This window comes from Magallana gigas, chromosome 3 (genome assembly GCF_963853765.1).
Source record: "Magallana gigas chromosome 3, xbMagGiga1.1, whole genome shotgun sequence".
NCBI lineage: Eukaryota > Metazoa > Mollusca > Bivalvia > Ostreida > Ostreidae > Magallana > Magallana gigas.
In genome coordinates, this window is record NC_088855.1 from 43,996,523 (window position 1) to 44,015,132 (window position 18,610).

General features: G+C 33.0%; 1 protein-coding gene across 1 annotated transcript in view; it reads left to right on the top strand.

The window, feature by feature from the left end:
- Positions 1-18,610, top strand: part of LOC105333265 (uncharacterized) — a 32,916-nt gene that overhangs the window by 7,265 nt on the left and 7,041 nt on the right. Inside the window, exons 8-29 of the mRNA XM_034443022.2 lie at positions 2,670-2,804; positions 4,820-4,908; positions 5,045-5,182; positions 5,872-5,967; positions 7,835-7,918; positions 8,478-8,623; positions 8,857-8,962; positions 9,610-9,777; positions 11,303-11,422; positions 12,121-12,243; positions 12,462-12,619; positions 13,433-13,639; positions 13,763-13,897; positions 13,991-14,158; positions 14,357-14,525; positions 14,735-14,887; positions 15,113-15,293; positions 15,403-15,475; positions 15,573-15,662; positions 16,137-16,269; positions 17,737-17,838; positions 17,969-18,088. Coding sequence (XP_034298913.2) covers positions 2,670-2,804; positions 4,820-4,908; positions 5,045-5,182; positions 5,872-5,967; positions 7,835-7,918; positions 8,478-8,623; positions 8,857-8,962; positions 9,610-9,777; positions 11,303-11,422; positions 12,121-12,243; positions 12,462-12,619; positions 13,433-13,639; positions 13,763-13,897; positions 13,991-14,158; positions 14,357-14,525; positions 14,735-14,887; positions 15,113-15,293; positions 15,403-15,475; positions 15,573-15,662; positions 16,137-16,269; positions 17,737-17,838; positions 17,969-18,088 — 2,894 coding nt within the window. The remainder of the gene's footprint in view (positions 1-2,669; positions 2,805-4,819; positions 4,909-5,044; positions 5,183-5,871; positions 5,968-7,834; positions 7,919-8,477; positions 8,624-8,856; positions 8,963-9,609; positions 9,778-11,302; positions 11,423-12,120; positions 12,244-12,461; positions 12,620-13,432; positions 13,640-13,762; positions 13,898-13,990; positions 14,159-14,356; positions 14,526-14,734; positions 14,888-15,112; positions 15,294-15,402; positions 15,476-15,572; positions 15,663-16,136; positions 16,270-17,736; positions 17,839-17,968; positions 18,089-18,610) is intronic.

The window sequence follows — 18,610 nt, forward strand, 5'->3', positions numbered from 1 at the left end:
TTCAAGGCAGCAACTGTTGAATTTTTTTTTCTACCAGAGAGACATATTCTTGTTTGTAGCCGCTTACAAAATTTGGTCACTCTCTGACCCTTTGCCGACATTTAAAAAGGTCTTTACTACATAATATGCATAAAGACACACCAAAAGAGCCCGGCTTTCAGTACTTAAGTACTTTGATTGGTTTTAAGCATCTCTAGGATAAAAGGAAAATAAATTGAAATTTATGACCATACCACCCCAGGGCCTCAAGTGTGGGGCCAGTACGCCAAAAAAATGCAAAATTTTCAAAAATATTCTTTGCCATGTAATGAAAATGTATTATAACTTGGGAAATCTTCTTTTCTACTCCCACACATGTTTGAAAAAACTTAATGCATGGTTATGATATTCATGAAGCCCTCTACCAAAATTTGACACTTGTGACTCCTGTTTCAGGAGTTCTAGGACTTGGCCAATATCGCCCAGGGTTTTAAACTTACTTGAATTTTTTGCTAGCCATGTGGGCTACTAAACTTCATCATTCCAGGGGCCCACATCAACATTTAGTTGCCCACACTTTTAATTTAAAAAAGATTAAAAAAAATGTTTTTTTATTTTATTTAATAACATGCCATTGTACATATATATATATTCATTCATATTGAATTTCGATATTTGTTAAAATTTTCAAACACTTTATTTTCTAAAATTCAGAACTCAATTCTTCTGAATCCAACCACATGTCTTGTTGTTCCTTTACAAATATATAGGTTAATCCATCCCCTATTACAAATAAAAATCCTTTTCTTTTGGCTGGCTGATACAACCATTGCCATCAATCGAAATATTATAACAATGCTGAAATCAGTTAGACGCTTTGAAAGTAATGTTTCTTGTTACACTATGAAACGCTTGACTGATGAAGACCTTCCTAGTCTTGATCATAAAGACGTTTAGGCTTCACAGTGAAGATAGGTAAAGATAAGCGTCTGAGTGATCAACCTAAATGAAAATAAGAAACAATCGGACAAATTTGGAAAAAAGATAAGTTACCATCAGGAAATGTTTAATCGCCATGTGGACCCCTGGAATTGCATTTTCAAATCGCCCACACGTAAACTTGGTCGCAAATGGCGAGTGGGCAACTGTTAATTTCAAACCCTGATCGCCATATAGTGAATATGTATTAAATTTTACAAAACCTTCTCCACTCCCATTTACATATGAGAAAAACTAAATGCATTTATGAAGTCAATGAAGCCCTTTACCTTACTAGTAAAATTCAAGGCCCCTGGGTCAGGGTATTTAATCTTATAAAATCTTATTCTCTACTCACATATATTTGAATTAAACTGAATGCATGGTTTAATGATATTCATGAAACCCTCTACCTAAATTGGTAAACTCACCATCCCTGTTTCAGGGGTCAAAGCCTGAGGACTGAGCCAATTTGGCCATAAACTGAAAATTATATTAAACGTTTTGTTTTAAGCCCTTTTCACAATTGTCTCACAAGCAGAAGCGACTAATATTCGTGCGACCGATCAATTTTGAGCGTAAACTGTTGCCAAAATAATCGCATATGAAAAAGGACGAAATTTGCACGATCTTAAGTGAGTGTTGTGCAATACTAACGCATTAAATCTTTGTATATATTTTTTGTCTATTTGCAATTGTTGTACAATAAAAGTGAGCGTTGTAAGATAATGCCATAGATCCCGCTAATGAATAGGTGATTGGACGATTGAACGTGCGCCAATATGATTGGACATGTAATCATGTGGTCCTTGTTACAAATGTTCATGCGAGTAAGAGGGGGTTTATATATACCGTCCTTTTCTGACGCTCTTCAGTAGACATACATGTAGCTGTAAGCGAGAGAAGATGCCACCAAGGAAGAAACAGAGATGCAGCAGCATTCACGGTAAATTGAGGTTGGAATCGGCAATGCTTATACAGGGTATATATTATATTAGGGGCAAAGCATGGCAAATTAAAGCCGATAAATCGTGCAGTGATAGTAGAACGTTGCAAGATTAAATGCGACACGTTGAGCAACAGTCTCATGATCGTATAACACATGCGTAAACAGCAACAATTCATCTTACGACCTTTCAAAATCGGGCATCACTCTTGCAAGAACACAAAACATTGTAAAATGCGCTGTATGCTTTCAGAAATTAACTGTATGCATGTTGTGTGCTTTTTACTTGAAACTTGAAGGGCTATGGTACTCAGGTGACTAGTCGCCTCTTCATGACAATTTTTGCAAAAAATACCAGCTGTTAAACTCGGTCAAAATATTAAGGAAGTGATTTGCAGTTCAATTACAGTACAGATATGTACCATAGAGACAAACATCATACTTTAATTTTTTGATGGACAAATTAATTACAGATACTGTTTGCACAAGAGAAAACCCAGTTTGCTGTCATATTGATAGCTTATTCATATATTTATGGCATATATATATATATATATATATATATATATATATATATATATATATATATATATATATATATATATATATATATATATATATATGTGTGTGTGTGTGTGTGTGTGTGTGTGTGTGTGTGTGTGTGTGTGTGTGTGTGTGTGTATATATATATATATATATATGTATATATATATATATATATAAATTTATTATCCTTCATTAATTTTTTCTTTTTTATATATTGTAGATGACATTTATCTAGGAAATTTCATTAACTATTACTCATCTGGATCAACCTCTGATACTGGACCGAATGTTGATTCTTTTGTCTGGCATGCATTGGAAGATATAAAAGCAAATGTTTATTCACATCTTATACCAGGTGACTGATCATTTTCTTGGTATTCCAGCAAAATGGATTGGGCTCAATGGGTTGTGCAATTTAAAATCATGTATAGTTTAGAAAAGAATAATCCAGACATTTTTACAGGGATCAAAATAAATGAACTTTTTTTACATTTAGCAAATTTTAGCTGATCAAATTTATTTACATGCACTAGCAAAATTAAAGTTTCACTAGCATTTTTTCCGTAACACAGTTGAAAATTTCCGAAATAGCTAAATGGAATATTTGCATAATTTTTTATGTGCAACTGATGTGTTGATCAATGACATTTTAAAAGGACTATGTGCGGTATGGTCAAATATCTGCCCCCAATTTTAACCAATTTTTAAATAGTGTCCAATAAAATTCAAATCTTTATAAATCATTGTACAGTGGATGCCTATAACTAAAATCATGATTTTAGTCACCATTGCCCATTTGCTATTTATCTATGACGTCAACTAAATGACCTTATTCCCGCAAATTTGTAAACAATTGAAAATATTTCCAATTTTGCTTTATATTTTGCATTCGGAAGTATAGAGCGCAGGTCTGCTCAAGTAAGTTTTTAACATAGGTTTTTCTTCTGATAAATATACACATCATACTAAAAAATGGTACTTGAGCAAGCCTGCGCTCGATGTTTCCCAGTCGAAAAACCATCGGAAAACACCCATATTTTGTTACAAAACATCAATATATCAAAATTAGGCATTCTTCATGACGTCATTTTTACATTATGACGTCACTGTGGTGATAATCTTTTGCACCCTTATTTTAAATATGATTCTAACTATCTTTCACCTTATTTTTAAAGCTCTTTATAAAACTTTAATTTTGGGGGCAAAAAATGCATAAAACCGCACATAGTCCTTTATGTAAAGTAACTTGAGTAAATTGAAAATTTGTAATAAATCATGCAAGATGCTTTCATTACCTCATATTGGATGAGCAATCAATAGCATAATCTTGGCATATTTTTCGCCAAAGTTTGGAAACATTCTTCGTTCTGTGCTACAAGGATACATAAAATGTCCTCTCCCACTTCACAGTTTTAATGGAAGTATTCTTCAGATGAAGCGGCAAACCCCTGAGAGATTGGATTGCCATTGTTATTTTCATGAGATGGTAACTGGCAACAACCATCAGATTATTCATCATGTACATAATGCCAAAAAATTTCTGCATTCCCTTCAGCATTACACCTTGCGAGTATTTAGATCATTGTATAAGCATTCTTTATGCCCAAGATAAAGTAAGAGTTAAGCCATAAACCAGAAAAATTAAAATTTGTGATGTTTTGGTTTTTAAGCGGGTTTTCCAACGGAAAAATCCAGTTATTCAAATGGTGAAAATGGCGGGCGGGCGGGTGGGTGGGCAGGCAGCTGTACCGATAACTCCTCCTACAGTTTTCGACATAGGAAGTTGTTCTTTTGCAGATCAATTGTACATATATCAGGGGTGTGCATATTGCTAGGATTTTGATTTCCGATAATTTATGGAAAAAAACCCAGCTTTTGAACTTAGTCATTTTTTGGCAAAATATTGCATATAGGGTACTCAATTTCACTGGATACGGGTTGACATGGATTATGGATACAGTTCACATAAATGAAAACCCGGTTTGCTGTCATATTGACAGCTTTTCACTTGTTTTTTTTTTAAAGTTTGGCAACCACAGGTTGCTTTTAATTAATCCAGAGTATTTGCCATTAATTTCATCCCTTGCTTTTACTTTGCACAAAATTTGTATGCTGTAATATTTTTCCATGAATATATTACTTAACATTGATACACAATACCAGTTTCATTTCTTAATAATCAAAAGGTGGACTTATTAATAGCTAGCCTCTAATTGTTCTTATATGATATAAAACTTTTAGATGTGTGATTAATAATATTAATTCATTCTATTTAGTAAATTTTTCCAGCTGAATTTAAAAAAAACATGATAATTTTTGTGATTTACCTAGAAAATAGCTATATAATTCTTTTTCTTTGTTTTGGTACAGGAAGAACTCTGCACATTAACTCGTATGATACTAAAAACAACGAAGTTACTACAACTGTGCAGTTAAATGCTATGCTGAGAGAAGGGGAGGTCAGTATAGTTTTACTATGCAGTTTTGAATGATTATCAGCTATAGTATTAAAAATCTAAATCAGAATTCTTGCATGTAGAATTATCTTTGACAATGTACTTTTAATTAATATATTTGTTTTATTGGAACTTTTAGGCAACTCCACATAAAAGAGTCAGAGGAATAATTGGGCTTGGATCCAATACATTAACAGAGAAACTAGCTCCAGTACTATTATCTAACAAAATACCCCAGATTTCTACTAGAGAGGATCAGTATGAATTTAATGACAAGGTACCATTCGTGAATATCAAAATTAGTTATTGTTCAATGAATCTTAATGCACAACTGTATCTATGGGCTTAATACGCTGTAAACTTAGACATAATTTTCATATTTTAGTGCTAGTATATGCTAGAACGGAATGTGTCTTAATAAATGAAATTTTCCTGTTCTTGAAGACTTGCCTCCCCCTCCCTGCTTTATACATCTGTAATATATAAAAAATCAATTTTAAAAAAATCAGCCTGGCATAAAATTTGTTTTCAAAAGTTTTCCTATTCCTTATGATTGAATGCATCTTTCCACCAAAGCATCTATTGATATTATTTGCAGTTTACACTCATTTTCTTCGCAAAAGATATACATATTGAAATGAAATTTGGTTCAAGGTTTATCATGATAATATCTAGGTCAAGTTTGGTATTGGGTACGTTCGAGCAATTTTCTACAGAGTTATGGCTCTTGGACACAGAAAAATTCCAGTTATTTGCAGTTTACGTTCATTTTTCTTTGTGGATGTTTCCAAGGGAGGGGGCAAAAGTGTTTCTCTTGTTTAAATAGTGAGAGTAAGCTTACCATGTTCAAAAAGTTAAATCATTGTTTTACATGAGCTCGCACTTGTGACTCCACATGTACCCGTAGACATACACGTTCAAATACTCAACCTCTCTGTTATTAGAAATTACATTTGACTTTTCCAGCAAGTGTACCCTTACTACAGCAGACTGTCCTGGAATTTAGGCTCCTTGTCCCACAGTATCATGATGGCCGCTTCATATCGTAACTGGAAGAAGATGGTAAGCAACAAGATATGAGAGAAGACCTTAAAAATAGGACACTAGTATATGTTTTGGAACAAACAACACTTGGTTTTGTCTTAAATTTAGCTGTAGTAAAAATATTTTCTTGCAGATATAATTGGATAAGATACATGTAACCAAATTTGTAAAAACATCCTCACAATTTAATCCATAAATTTTTGGTGTGAAACTTATGACAAATAAATTGGAAGTATTTGTAAAGTAATTTAGGATTTTTTGTATATGGCTTCATGAATGCATTTTACTGTATACAGGGTTATTTTGCCCTAGCTGTGTAATTTTCCCCCTTTTACGCTTGCAAACAGGTTTGCCATGTCTTGAATTTGCCCAGGCACAGTTGTTTTTAAAGAAAGATTTTTTGAGATATTGGAATTTGCCAAGACTAAAAATCTGTTGAGAACGAAGGTGAAAGGGGCAAAAATAAAACAGGGGCGAATATTTCCCCATATCTATACTACTGTATTAAAATAATAGACTCAAAATTTTGGGCTTTAATACCGATAAATCGGAAGAGTACTGCCTTTTGTTTCATATATTTTAAACATCACTGGTACTTGACAATTACCAATTTGTTTTTCTCAATTAAGCTTCGCAAATTAATATTCAGTGAAAATTCCTCAAAAAATCCCGGAAATCATCTGAATTTTTTGGATTTTACAATCTAGAGCAAGCGCAATACATTCACGCTAACGGGATCTTTAGTTTATGTTTCCACAATATCTTATTTGCATTAATACATGTAAACTTAGAAATGATAAAACAAATACGTGTAAATTTTTCATTGGAAATAATTGCTATATATTCTGTTCATACATATTTATGATTTTTATTAGAAAAATTATAAAATAACAAATATACATATCTGCTTAGTACTTACTTTTGTCTTCGTGATGGCAAAAAAAAAAATTTGATTTCATGCATAAATCTCACAATATATTTCTGAAGAGAATGAAGATGTAATATATAGAATGTTTTATTGTGAAAATGATAAAAATATATATTTATGTCCTACGGATCTGGTTTTATGATAGAATATGTGTTCCCTGTATTTTCTCTGTAGCAAAGAAAATACCCGGTATGTGTACATTGTTGAAAAAGTGTTGAATTTTTGCATTATATAGATTAAATTTTTAGATGAAAGGTATATTTTAAGTCACTCTCAAAATCTTTTATTATGATTTATTTGACTGTTATTTTCAATGCAACTTCATTAATTTTCTCCAAAATCGTTTCGGGGCGATTCTGCAATTTTCTGTTACATTACGGGAATATGGGAGGCGTTCTAACTGTCCATGGTGAGGGCCTTTCCTAAGACATTGTTAGATTTATTAGATCTATTCTAATTAAAGAAAGTGTAGTGAAATTAATAGCATTGCTTTGTTATGTAAATGTCAACTATACATGTACGACGTGTCGATGTATCTATTTCGTAAATGTACGATTCAATGCCAACTCGTGCATGCACGGGTCAAAGTCTAGTAGAGTAATTATTTTTGTCACATAATTTTTATATTTAAAGAGTATTTTCCCTTTAAATCAATTGAAATGAAACCATTTCAACCATGGATTTGGGATAGTTTGTGTACAAAGTAATTTGGCATATAAGCCTGTTTATAGATGCATAAGATGGATAGTTACATCATATCAAAGGTTCATATTTCCCAGTGTTCTTCGAATATCATCCCAGGAAACTTTCAGAGTATCATTTGGAGACATTTTCTTTCATTTATATCAATTATAATATTTGCATAGTATGTACAATGATCTAGGAAGTATTTAATTTGTTTCTGTAAGAAATGATTGTATGTCAATATTCATTGATGTTTTACATTTTTTTCTTTAGCTCATAGTTCGGCAGTCTACTTATAGAGTCAACAACATCCTTATTCAGAAAGCCAAAGACTTTGGACTTGAATTTGTTGCTGAGGTAAAATGGTATATTGTATTTTATTTAAAAAAAAGGAAATGAAAGTGTTTACAATACACTCATAATACTCTGTATCTTAATTTATAGGCTTTATTGATTTGCTAAATCCACAATTAATACATTTTTTTTTCATAATTTGGGGTAAGCACAGCCACTGAAAAATCTGAGAGTATACAACAAGAAAATAAACTTATTTGCAATATGCTGGATAGTGGATATCACTGAGACTTAATTTGTACAAATTTTGGTGTTGATCTTAAGATCACAATTTCTAATTCATATGGCCACTATTTTGATTTCCAGTGAACTACATAGAAGCTTTTTAATTGGCGTTAACTCCTGAAAAGTTTCAGCGTAATGTTTTGACTGACCCTTGTCCACTCTGATTGTAGAAGGCAGAGGCCCTATGTTGAAAAATTATAAACTTTATTTTTATGGGAATTTGAATATAGAAATGAACAGTTTGTAGGTGCATGGAATTTTATTTAGTAAAACTTTGTAGGTAAATAGATGTAAACCTCTTATTTAAGACTTTAGTGTCCTATTGGGTATTTTACAGATTTCTATTCCATTTTTGCCTCCACCACTTTATAAAGCTGGACTGTTGCAATCTTACATGGACAAGATCAAGTCCTACGGAGTAAGAGTGATATGGATGTTTATGATTCCACCTCTTATGGCATTAACACTCTGTGAGGCTCGAGAGTAAGTTTTCTTTATTGCTCAATTTTACAAAATTTGTAAATGTGACTTTTCTTATGATACGCCTTGGAATCGTTATCACCATCTTGAGTGAAAATTTCAGAGTAATTTTAAAGTTTTAAAGTCATTTTAAGTATCGATTAAATATCACTAATTTATACACCAGTGTTGAGTGGATGATAATTCTTTACTTTGATTTTAATGAAGCAATTTAAACCAGTTATTTTTTTTGCTAGCAACAACATGACATCATACGATGGTTATCAGTGGGGAGCTATAGGACAGTACGGCTGGTACTTTCCGTATGAGAACCAGTATTATAAAGGGTGCCGAGATCCAAATGTAAGCAGTTTTGGTCAAAATTATATAGTCATGATATCTGGAATTGGTTGACTAGAAGGCGCTTTTTTCTATAATATTTTTTTGTAAGAAAGAGGTACCGGTATGTATAATACTCCACAGTGGGTTTGTTTTTTTACCAGGTTTTCTTTCAGCTGAAGCAAAGGATTTAATACTGAAATAGCTTATTATTATATGAAATGTATATACATGTGTATTACTTATACTAAACTGTATATATTGACTTCTGATTGTTTATATCAAAATACATACCGTATGATGGGTAAATCAATCAACATTATTTACAATGATTTTATTATAAACAAGAAAAAAATCAACATTTGGAAAATTATGTGAGTCAGAATTTCCACTTAATCAAAAGTTTTAGTTTATAATAAAACCAAACTACACTCCCCCCTAACTTTTCAGACCAAAAGTGTGTGTTGGGAGGGGGTGTGCATGTTATTAAACCAGTTCATACTACAATGTATATGTTCTGCAAAGTATGGTATTAATATCTTCATCCTATCTAGGATTTTTCATTAATTAGTTTCTGTATGTGCCAGATTATCAAAAATATTTCAAACTTAACGATTTGATATTAAAGGTATGATGAATGCAGATGTTGCTAATTTTCTGTCATTTTTCAGGCGTTGCCTTGTAGTACAGCATTTAAAGGATGGATTGGAATTGATTCTACCTATGATTTGAAAGGATTGAGCACTGATCACTGGAAGAGAGTGATGGAAAGACATTTGTTTACTGACAGAATTCAAGAAAATTATAGAGGAACCAACAAAAAAAATAAATGGTTAGAGGTAAGGTATGATGAGACATTGCAACTTTTGATGTCTTTCCAAACATTTCACCTATACAGTCAAATGTGTACTGGGGTTATCCATAGGAGCAAACTAATGTTAACATTCAATTTAAGATATAAAGCCTCTAAAGGCTATGCACTGCTAGAGTGATGTAGCAATCTTTTTTTTAGCTCACTCTGCTGAAAACCAAGTAAGCCTTTCTGATCACTTTTTGTCCAGCGTCCATCTGCCTGTCTGTCTATCTGTCCATCTGTGAACTCTGTGTACATTTTTGACTTCCTCAGAACCACTTGGCCAATTTCAACTAAACTTGGCTCAAAGCATTGTTGGGTAAAAGGGATTCAATTTTATTAAAATGAAGGGCCAGGCCCTCTTTAAAGGTACATGTATTTAAAATTTGTTGGTATTTTAAAAAATCTTCTTCTCAAAAACTAATAGGACAGGAAAGCTGTAACTTGTATGGAAGCATCCTCAGGTAGTGTAGATTCAAGTTTGTTTAAATCATGGTCTTCAGGGGTAGGGTGGGGCCACAATGGGGGGATGTATTTTTACATAGGAATATATTGAGAAAATCTTCAAAAATCTTCCTCTTAGAAACTATTAGGCCAGAAAAGCTGAAGTTTGTGTGGATCGAGGCATCCTCAGATAATGTAGATTCAAGTTTGTTCAAATTATGATCCTGGGGGTATGATGGGACCACATTTTGGGGGAGGGAAGGGATTCAAATTTTTACATAGAAAGATAAAGAGAAAAATCTTTAAAAATCATCTGGAAAAGTATTCAGTCCAAAAAGCAGTAACTTATGTAAAAGCACAGGTTCGGGCAGATTAAAGTTTGATCAAACCATGATTCCCTAGAGAAAAGTGGGTTTGGAGAGGGGGGGGGGGGGAGTTATAATGGAATAGAGAAAAATCTTCTTACAAATACTAAAACAACAAAAGGGGCTTAGTAATTACCTTAAAAATATGTGGATAAAAATCGGGAGATTTTTTAAAATTTTCTGAGAAAGACCTCCTGTACTTAGTTGTCAAGATATTTTGATTTTGAGACTGCTGCAGTGCTGATCTGATCAGAGTTTAGGCTATTGTTGCTTTGGTGAACGATATGTGGCTCCTGGGCCTCTTTTTTTCTTATGCTGCAATATACTGTATACAGAGAATTCGCCCCGTTTTCTTTTAAACTATTTTCTCTTGCCAGCAGGCAAATTTAATTAAGACTAGGTGAATGTCAATGACTCATAATATGTTTCTTTAAACACAACTGTGTCTGGGTGAAGAAGGAGCAAAACTGTTTGCAAGTGTAAAAGGGTGAAACTTACATTGGGTGAAAATAACCCTGTATACAAACATTTTGGCCTATTTTGTTAAATATAAAGATGAGGCAATATAAAATTATTTTTTGTTCTATAGATTTTAGATTTATATATGAAAAATATAACACTGAATGTTGCAAAAACTTTATAAGGCTGGTGACAAATGAAATCAGAAACTTAAGTTATAAGTACAATTTTCCTTTTTCATAGATTTTAGCTGTGTATGCCTTAGCTTATGATGCAGTGATAGTGTATTGTGAAGCAATGACAGTTTTGATGCAGAAGAAGGAAACAATTACTGCGGACAAATTAGTTGCTGAAATCAGAAAGGTAAGAAATTAAACACGTGTCTTTGAGGTGAGAAATGGGTTAGATGTATCAGCAGAGATACACAATTTAAAACTAAATATGGCATTTGAATTTTTTTTAATTATGGTTTGCGGTAAATTTTGCCTTGGAAAATATTTTGATTTTAAGTACCCTTTTTTCTGAAATTGAGAATGAGTGTGTATGAGTGAGCATGCTTATACGTTTGTGTGAATTTTTATCACTCATCTATACAAGATCTAGAAATGAAAGGTGCTTATAGGTTTATAAAATTCAAGATATATATTCTTTCCATGATGATTCATAACAACAGCTTTGTTTCTTAGGGACTGTAACGGGGCATAAATATTTTGTAAACACAATGAAAAACCATGTTTTAAATTGTCATTTTCTTTGAAATATGAAGGAAAAAGTAACAACTCTTGGAGTTTTGTCCATTTCTGATTGATGAAATACAACAAAACTCAAATTTAACGAACATGGATATAGCGAATTTACAGCTATAATGAGTTTTTATTAATGTCCCAGCAAAGTTCTTATATAAATCTATAGAAAATTGCTGTATATAACAAACACAGCTATAAGGAATTTTCGGCTAACGAAAATTTTGTTAGACCCCCACTGGCAAAATTATAACGTATTTTGTGAATGTCTTATGGAAAAATATAAACTCTTTAATTTATTGCTCATAATTGTCCCAGGTCACCATAGAGGGGCTGACAGGGAACATAACATTTGAAGCTTCAGGAGACCGACCAGGATTCCGAGGGTTTATGTGTGTCGTCAATCCCCATCCTCTGGGAACTTACGCTCCTGCTTCACATGTTGGTACCATGTATTCTTCATGTCTGAATTCTTTTGAAAAATGATTATAGTTAGAAACATTGAAAAATAATGTTTTTTAAAGATACATGTGTCTAACATCAATAAGCGATTAACATTATAATAAACATGCTGTCTTGATAGCTTATAGAATTATTATCCAAAATGTTCTTGAAAGTCTTCATGATAACTGTTGTTATATTGAATCGCCTTTTTGTAGACTGCGGTTTTTGCAAGAACATTTATCTTGGAAAATACAGCTGCCACCACTCAGTTAGAAGTACCTATGCAAGCAAAGAGACCTCTAAGTCTTCCACCATACAATCATATAGTCGCAAATTTCACTTCACCAGAGTCAGATTTTAAAAATAAATTTCTGTGAGTATTTACAAATGTTGCAAAAATGAATATTACAAAAATTTTGTTAACACTAGACAATACACTTTATAAAACATTAAACTGGGCAGAAAGTTCAAAACTTTGCTTAAAGTCTTTCCACCTGACATTACTTGTCAGATATTAATTGCAAATCTTCTCTTTCCATGACACACTGTGAGCCTTACTTCACCCAAAGTAGCTTTTGGTAAATGCTCTTCATTGACCTTCATCAAATTTCCCGTGTATGGACAGCAGATCTTTTTTTGCAGAAAGAAAAAATTCTCTCTCTCTCTCTCTATCTCTCTCTCTTTAAAAAAATAGGTCACTTTCAATCTCGGGATGAAGTGACTTGGTCCTGATCCATGCACCTTTGCAAATTTTATCATATAATTTGGATTTTCTATTTAGTTAACTTAATATTTTTCCACCTAAAAAACATTATGCAGTTTGGATGAAACAATTTGTGGGTGGGTTTACCAATGGACAGCTTCTACTTGTGCTTGAAGTTTTTAAGTTTGAATTCATTTTTAGCAAACTTTTGTAGGAGTATGCCTTGCAGTTACCATATTAAAAAGTCCAATGTTAAATAAACATGCTCCTTGATTCAGTTAAAATTGAATGGCATTCATTTTAATGCCAACCAGTTTTCATTTATCTGGTATTATTAATAAAAACCTAAAGTTAAGAAAACATTTCAAGAAATACTGATCAGCTACAAGAAAATAAACTGTAACTTTCTTGTCACAACTAGAAATAAGAATTTCAGGACATGTTGTACAGTTTATAAATGATATATTGTTTAACTTTGAACAGCTACAACAGCTCTACTGGAATGATCAGTGCTTTTACACAACAAATTGTACCTATACCTCCTGACACCGCCCCACCACAAATGGAGGAAAAGGCAGACTATGCCATAGCTCCCTTCTACTGTAATGGTGGATGTGGTGGAAATAACACAGATGAATTTGATGTCACAAAATACGAGTTTGGAAAATGTGTATCCATGGATAAATGCGAGTATGTTGCAGTTGTATCAAAATTTAGACTCCTTGCATCTCGCAGGAACGTAAAAAAAAGAATTGCATTCCTATTGTTATAGATTTATAAAAGATTCTAAATAATACAATACATATATTTCAGCTGCAATGATGGATATTATGGTGACAACTGTGAGAAGATGGTGTGTACATGTCTAAATGGGTATTGTACTGTTCCCAAGAATTGTACTTGTGATGCAGGTTGGTATGGTGACCGATGCCAACATGCCATTTGTAGGTAAGTCTTGATAGCTGTGTTATGACATGATAATGAGAAAATTCATCTAGTCGTGATTTTATAGATATTTATACTTTTTAATGATTGTTGTAGTGCCTGTTTGAATGGAAGATGTACGTCCCCTGAGATCTGTACCTGCGACTCCTCCTATACAGGGGCCGCCTGTGATAGCTCACTAGTGGTGGTCATAGTGGTGCCCATCCTGGTCGTGTCCATCGTTATTGTTGTTGCCGTGTTTGTTGGAAGATGGTTGCTAAGGAGGTTAGTTTTCAAGAGATTTATTAAGTTCATCATATAATATTGTTTTGAGAATCTAACTAATATAATACACTCACAAGACCTTACAGCTGTTACCTTTCAGGAAATGTATTTGAAAGGGAAGTATCAATTATTTTATGAATTAAACTTTCCCATTGAAAATTCAGTGTTAATTGTAAATTTTATTCTTTCAAACTGCAGGCTTCATTTGAAGAATGCCCTTCAGAACTTGGACTGGCTGGTCAAGTTTGATGAAGTAATGATAGGAGATGCTCGAGCTCTCAGCTTTGTGTCCACGGCAGGAGAAGATCTAGCAATATCCAACAAGTCTAATATCTGTACTTGGAGGAGTCAGAAATGTTACATGCAGGTCAGATTTACTTGTACTAAATATATTTTGGATCCTGAAAATTTTTTGAAAATTTAATCTCAAAGACAGTAAAGTTTGTTATTGAACTGAAATAGAATTGAGTGCAATATTGAAGTAATCTATGTGCTTTTTTTTTTTTTTTGGTAGATAATATTTCTATCAAGTGGTAAAAGATTTAATTTTTTTTTCTTTCTCTCTCTCTCTCTTAGAAATTCAACTGTGATTCCCTCGCTGTGGAAAGTGAAGACCTGAGATTTGAAATTATCAAGATGAAAGAAACACGTCATAATAATCTTATTCAGTTCATTGGAGCTTGCCTTGATTTTCCTAATGTTTGTGTTCTGACAGAAGTTGCTCCTAAGGTAAGTCACCAAAACAATTCAGTGTGTCAAATGAAATATTATATGGAAATACAACATAATTTACTATTGTACTTATTAGTCCAATGAGGGATGTATTTAGTCGGGCAAATACTGTATATATTATAATATTTGTGCTGATAAAAGCCAAAAATCTTTGATTTTATACATATAAATGTACAGAAATTTGCCTGAAACATTTTATCTTAACGCTGTGATCTATTGTAGGGCAGTATTGAAGATCTCCTCCTGAATGATTCTGTCAAACTTGGATGGGACTTCAGGTTTTCTCTGCTGAAGGATATTTGCAGGGGAATGGAGTTTTTGCATCGATCGGATATTGGATCCCATGGGAGACTAAAATCTTCTAATTGTGTTGTAGATAACAGATGGACATGCAAAATAACAGGTATTTTAACATTTTAATTGCGTATCAATTAATGAAAAGCAGAAAAATGACCTGGAGAAATACAGGTACATTAATTTTTTGGCCTTATTTTGATGTTGTAAAAACACAGGATTTGGACTTCCAACTCTCAGATATGATGGACCCAGAAGATACTATGGTGAATCACATAGTCCAAAACTCAGGTATGCAAATTTGAATATACAAATCATTGATTGCATGTTTTTTATTCACTTCTTTGATTATTTATGGTCATAATGAAATGGCATTATCTTTTTTTAGCAATATGTTTTGGACAGCTCCTGAATTGATACCAGGGTGCAATACATTAGATGATGTCAGATGTGGAACTAGAGCAGGCGATGTTTATTCGTAAGATTATTATTTTTTGCATACTTATAAACAAAATGCAAGTTAAAAAGTTTAAAAGTTCACCAGGTTATGAACTACCGGTAAGTTGGTCACATGATCAAATCCTGTGAAGAAGAATTGATGACGTCGTGAATTTTTGTAACTATAGCTGTTTGTTACTTATATTTATGGTTAAAAAAAGAAAATGGTGTAGAATTATTAACATAACCTTGTTGTTATGTTTTCAATAATGCAACTGTCAAATGTTATAAAGAGCGTGCAGTAATTATTGTGATGTCATTAAAAGTTCACGCAGAATTGAATGTTTCCACTATTTTATAGGTTCATATAAGGAAGCATATTTGCAAATGTAAATACAGTACATATAAACACATTTCTATTTTATGTTCACTGATACAAATGAACAAAAATGATAGAGTATAAAACTTGAAACGTTTTTTGTGAAGTAGCTATTGGGTGTTTTTTTTTCTTCAGCTTTGCAATCATTATGGTTGAGATGTGCACGAGAGAAGAACCTTATACAAAAGAACTTAGTTTTATGGATCCTGGCCAGGTTCTTCAGCTAGTTATAGACAAAGATGCACCATCTGCTGTTGAGGCTAAGAAGGTTTGTAAAAGAATTATACTGTTCAAACATAAAGACGCCCTTCCTTCTTACTTAACTTGTGAAATTCATGGCCCCTGGGTCAGGAGTTCAGGACGGGGGGGGGGGGGGGGGGGCAATATGGCAATATAGTGTTAATGCATATAATGTTTAAAAAATTTCTTCTCTATTCTCACACATCTGTATAAAAAACTGACTTATAATTATGTTTACCAGGAAGTCCTCTACTGAAAATTTAATTTTCATGTCCCCTGGAGTATGGGTTTTGACTCTAGGGCAGGGCCCAAATAGATGTATAGGTGTTAATGCATATAATGTTAAAAATTATATTCTTTAATCCCACACACCTGAAAGGAAAGCTGAACTCATGATTTTGTAGACCAGATCTTTAAGTTTTTCGCCAAAATTATATAGGTTTCACAGTTCCTTTTGAAAGATTTCGGGCAGGGAGGTGGTCGTCATTACAAATTTATAATTTTTCTATTCCAGAATGAAACCTGATTAATTAAATGCAATTAATTAAATATGAGACTCCTTGACAAGTTTGTGTATGGGTTATATGCTACGTGAAATTTTGAGTCAAAGCAATCTTTCATTTTTATGTAAAATTCTTGTCTGGATCATATCTTTTCTTTGTTTGACCCAGTCTGGCTCAAACTTCACCGTCAGAGTGCCCTTAGATAAACAGTTTGCAGTGACCTTGGCTTGAACAAAGTTTTTAGGTCAAAAGTCAATGTCAAAGTAAACCTCTGAAAAATTCTTATAAGGGTCAGAGTTTCTCCCAATTTGACCTACTGGTAATCTGAATCATACTTCAAGAATGCCTGTTTATAAAGAGTGTGCATGACCTTATATCATATTGGCCACATTTTCTCTTCCCAAGGCCTAATTTAGTCAATGAGAATTTTGTTTATTGATGTTTTATCAAGTTTTGTTTAACACCCAGGGATTAAAATGGGGCATGGTATTTTTTCCCAAATTTTTTTTTATTGAAATATCCATTTTCCCCTTTTAATGGGTAAACATTTTTCCTTGCAATAATAAAATGCTTTTTTTATGTTGTGTCTATAGCTTAACCTCAATCAGGGTTAAATATATAAATTGTTTGAGAATTTGATGTACTCTAAACCTTCATAAAAATGCTTCAGTTTGATTTTTGCCAAGGGGGCATCTTCCCTCTGCGTCCCTCAGCAGGGCTCTTACTCCCGGATGATTTTCCCAATTTCTCCAAAAAGGCTTCTCCAAAAATTCAAATAATCCTGGTGTTGTCAATTTTCATGGATTGGTTGAGTTGATCAAAGAAATTGAGTATTGATTGAAGAACAATATCTGACGGTGGATATTGTATTGATATGGCCTTGAAATTGCATTTCACTTAATACAAGAAACAGAATCACAGAAATTTCTTCATATAAATACTTTTTTTCTGTGTATATTAGATGCATGTATATTGTCTATATATTAATACAGGCTTGGTTTAAAAGTGGAGGAGATACAACAAAACCTTTCCGTCCAGAACTGGAGGACAGTTATCTCCCAGAAGAATATGCTGCCAGATCAGGAATGAAAAAGGTTAAAATGCTCTGCATGTAATTCCAGACATTATGTTTACAGTCTTTTGATAAAAAACAAAATAAAGATGATATTAACTGTCAAAGCGCTTGCACCATAACACAAATACAAGTCCTTGTATTATTTGCAGTTGATTGCCCAGTGTTGGAATGCCAAGCCAGATATACGACCAACCTTCAAACAAACCTTGGACAGGTTGAATGAAATCTTCCCAGTAAAGGGAGAACTGATCGACAATCTTGTCAACATGGTATGGTTTTTTGGCTTATTTTTCCGCAGGTAATATTTTCATAGGATTTTGACTCAATGAATCTGAACATAAAAATCATGATCTTCAATGAAATAAATATTTCTCTCAGTGGAGAGGGAGAATATTCTTCTGTGTTGGCGTTAAAAAAATGTTGTTAACCTGATTTAACAGAATTTTTTAAATATTCAGACTTCCTAGAAATAGGTCTATACCATATTTAATCCAACACCCTTTTTTTCCAAAGCAATTTCCTTTTAATTCCATGGTTTTATGCATCTGTCATTTATCCCAATTTGTCTTTAAGCCTGCCATTTTGAAACGTAATTGGTTCTAATTGTCATCACAATATTTAAATGTTTGTTGATCATCCATGTATAGAGATTGACTGCATTTTTACCAGCCATAGCAACCATATTTAAAAATCTGCAATCCTCACTTGTCTTCCCTTTGCTTCATGCGAGGCATTCTGAGGAGTTATATTAATAAAATGGTTGACCCAATTAAATTTGTAGTCTATTAGCT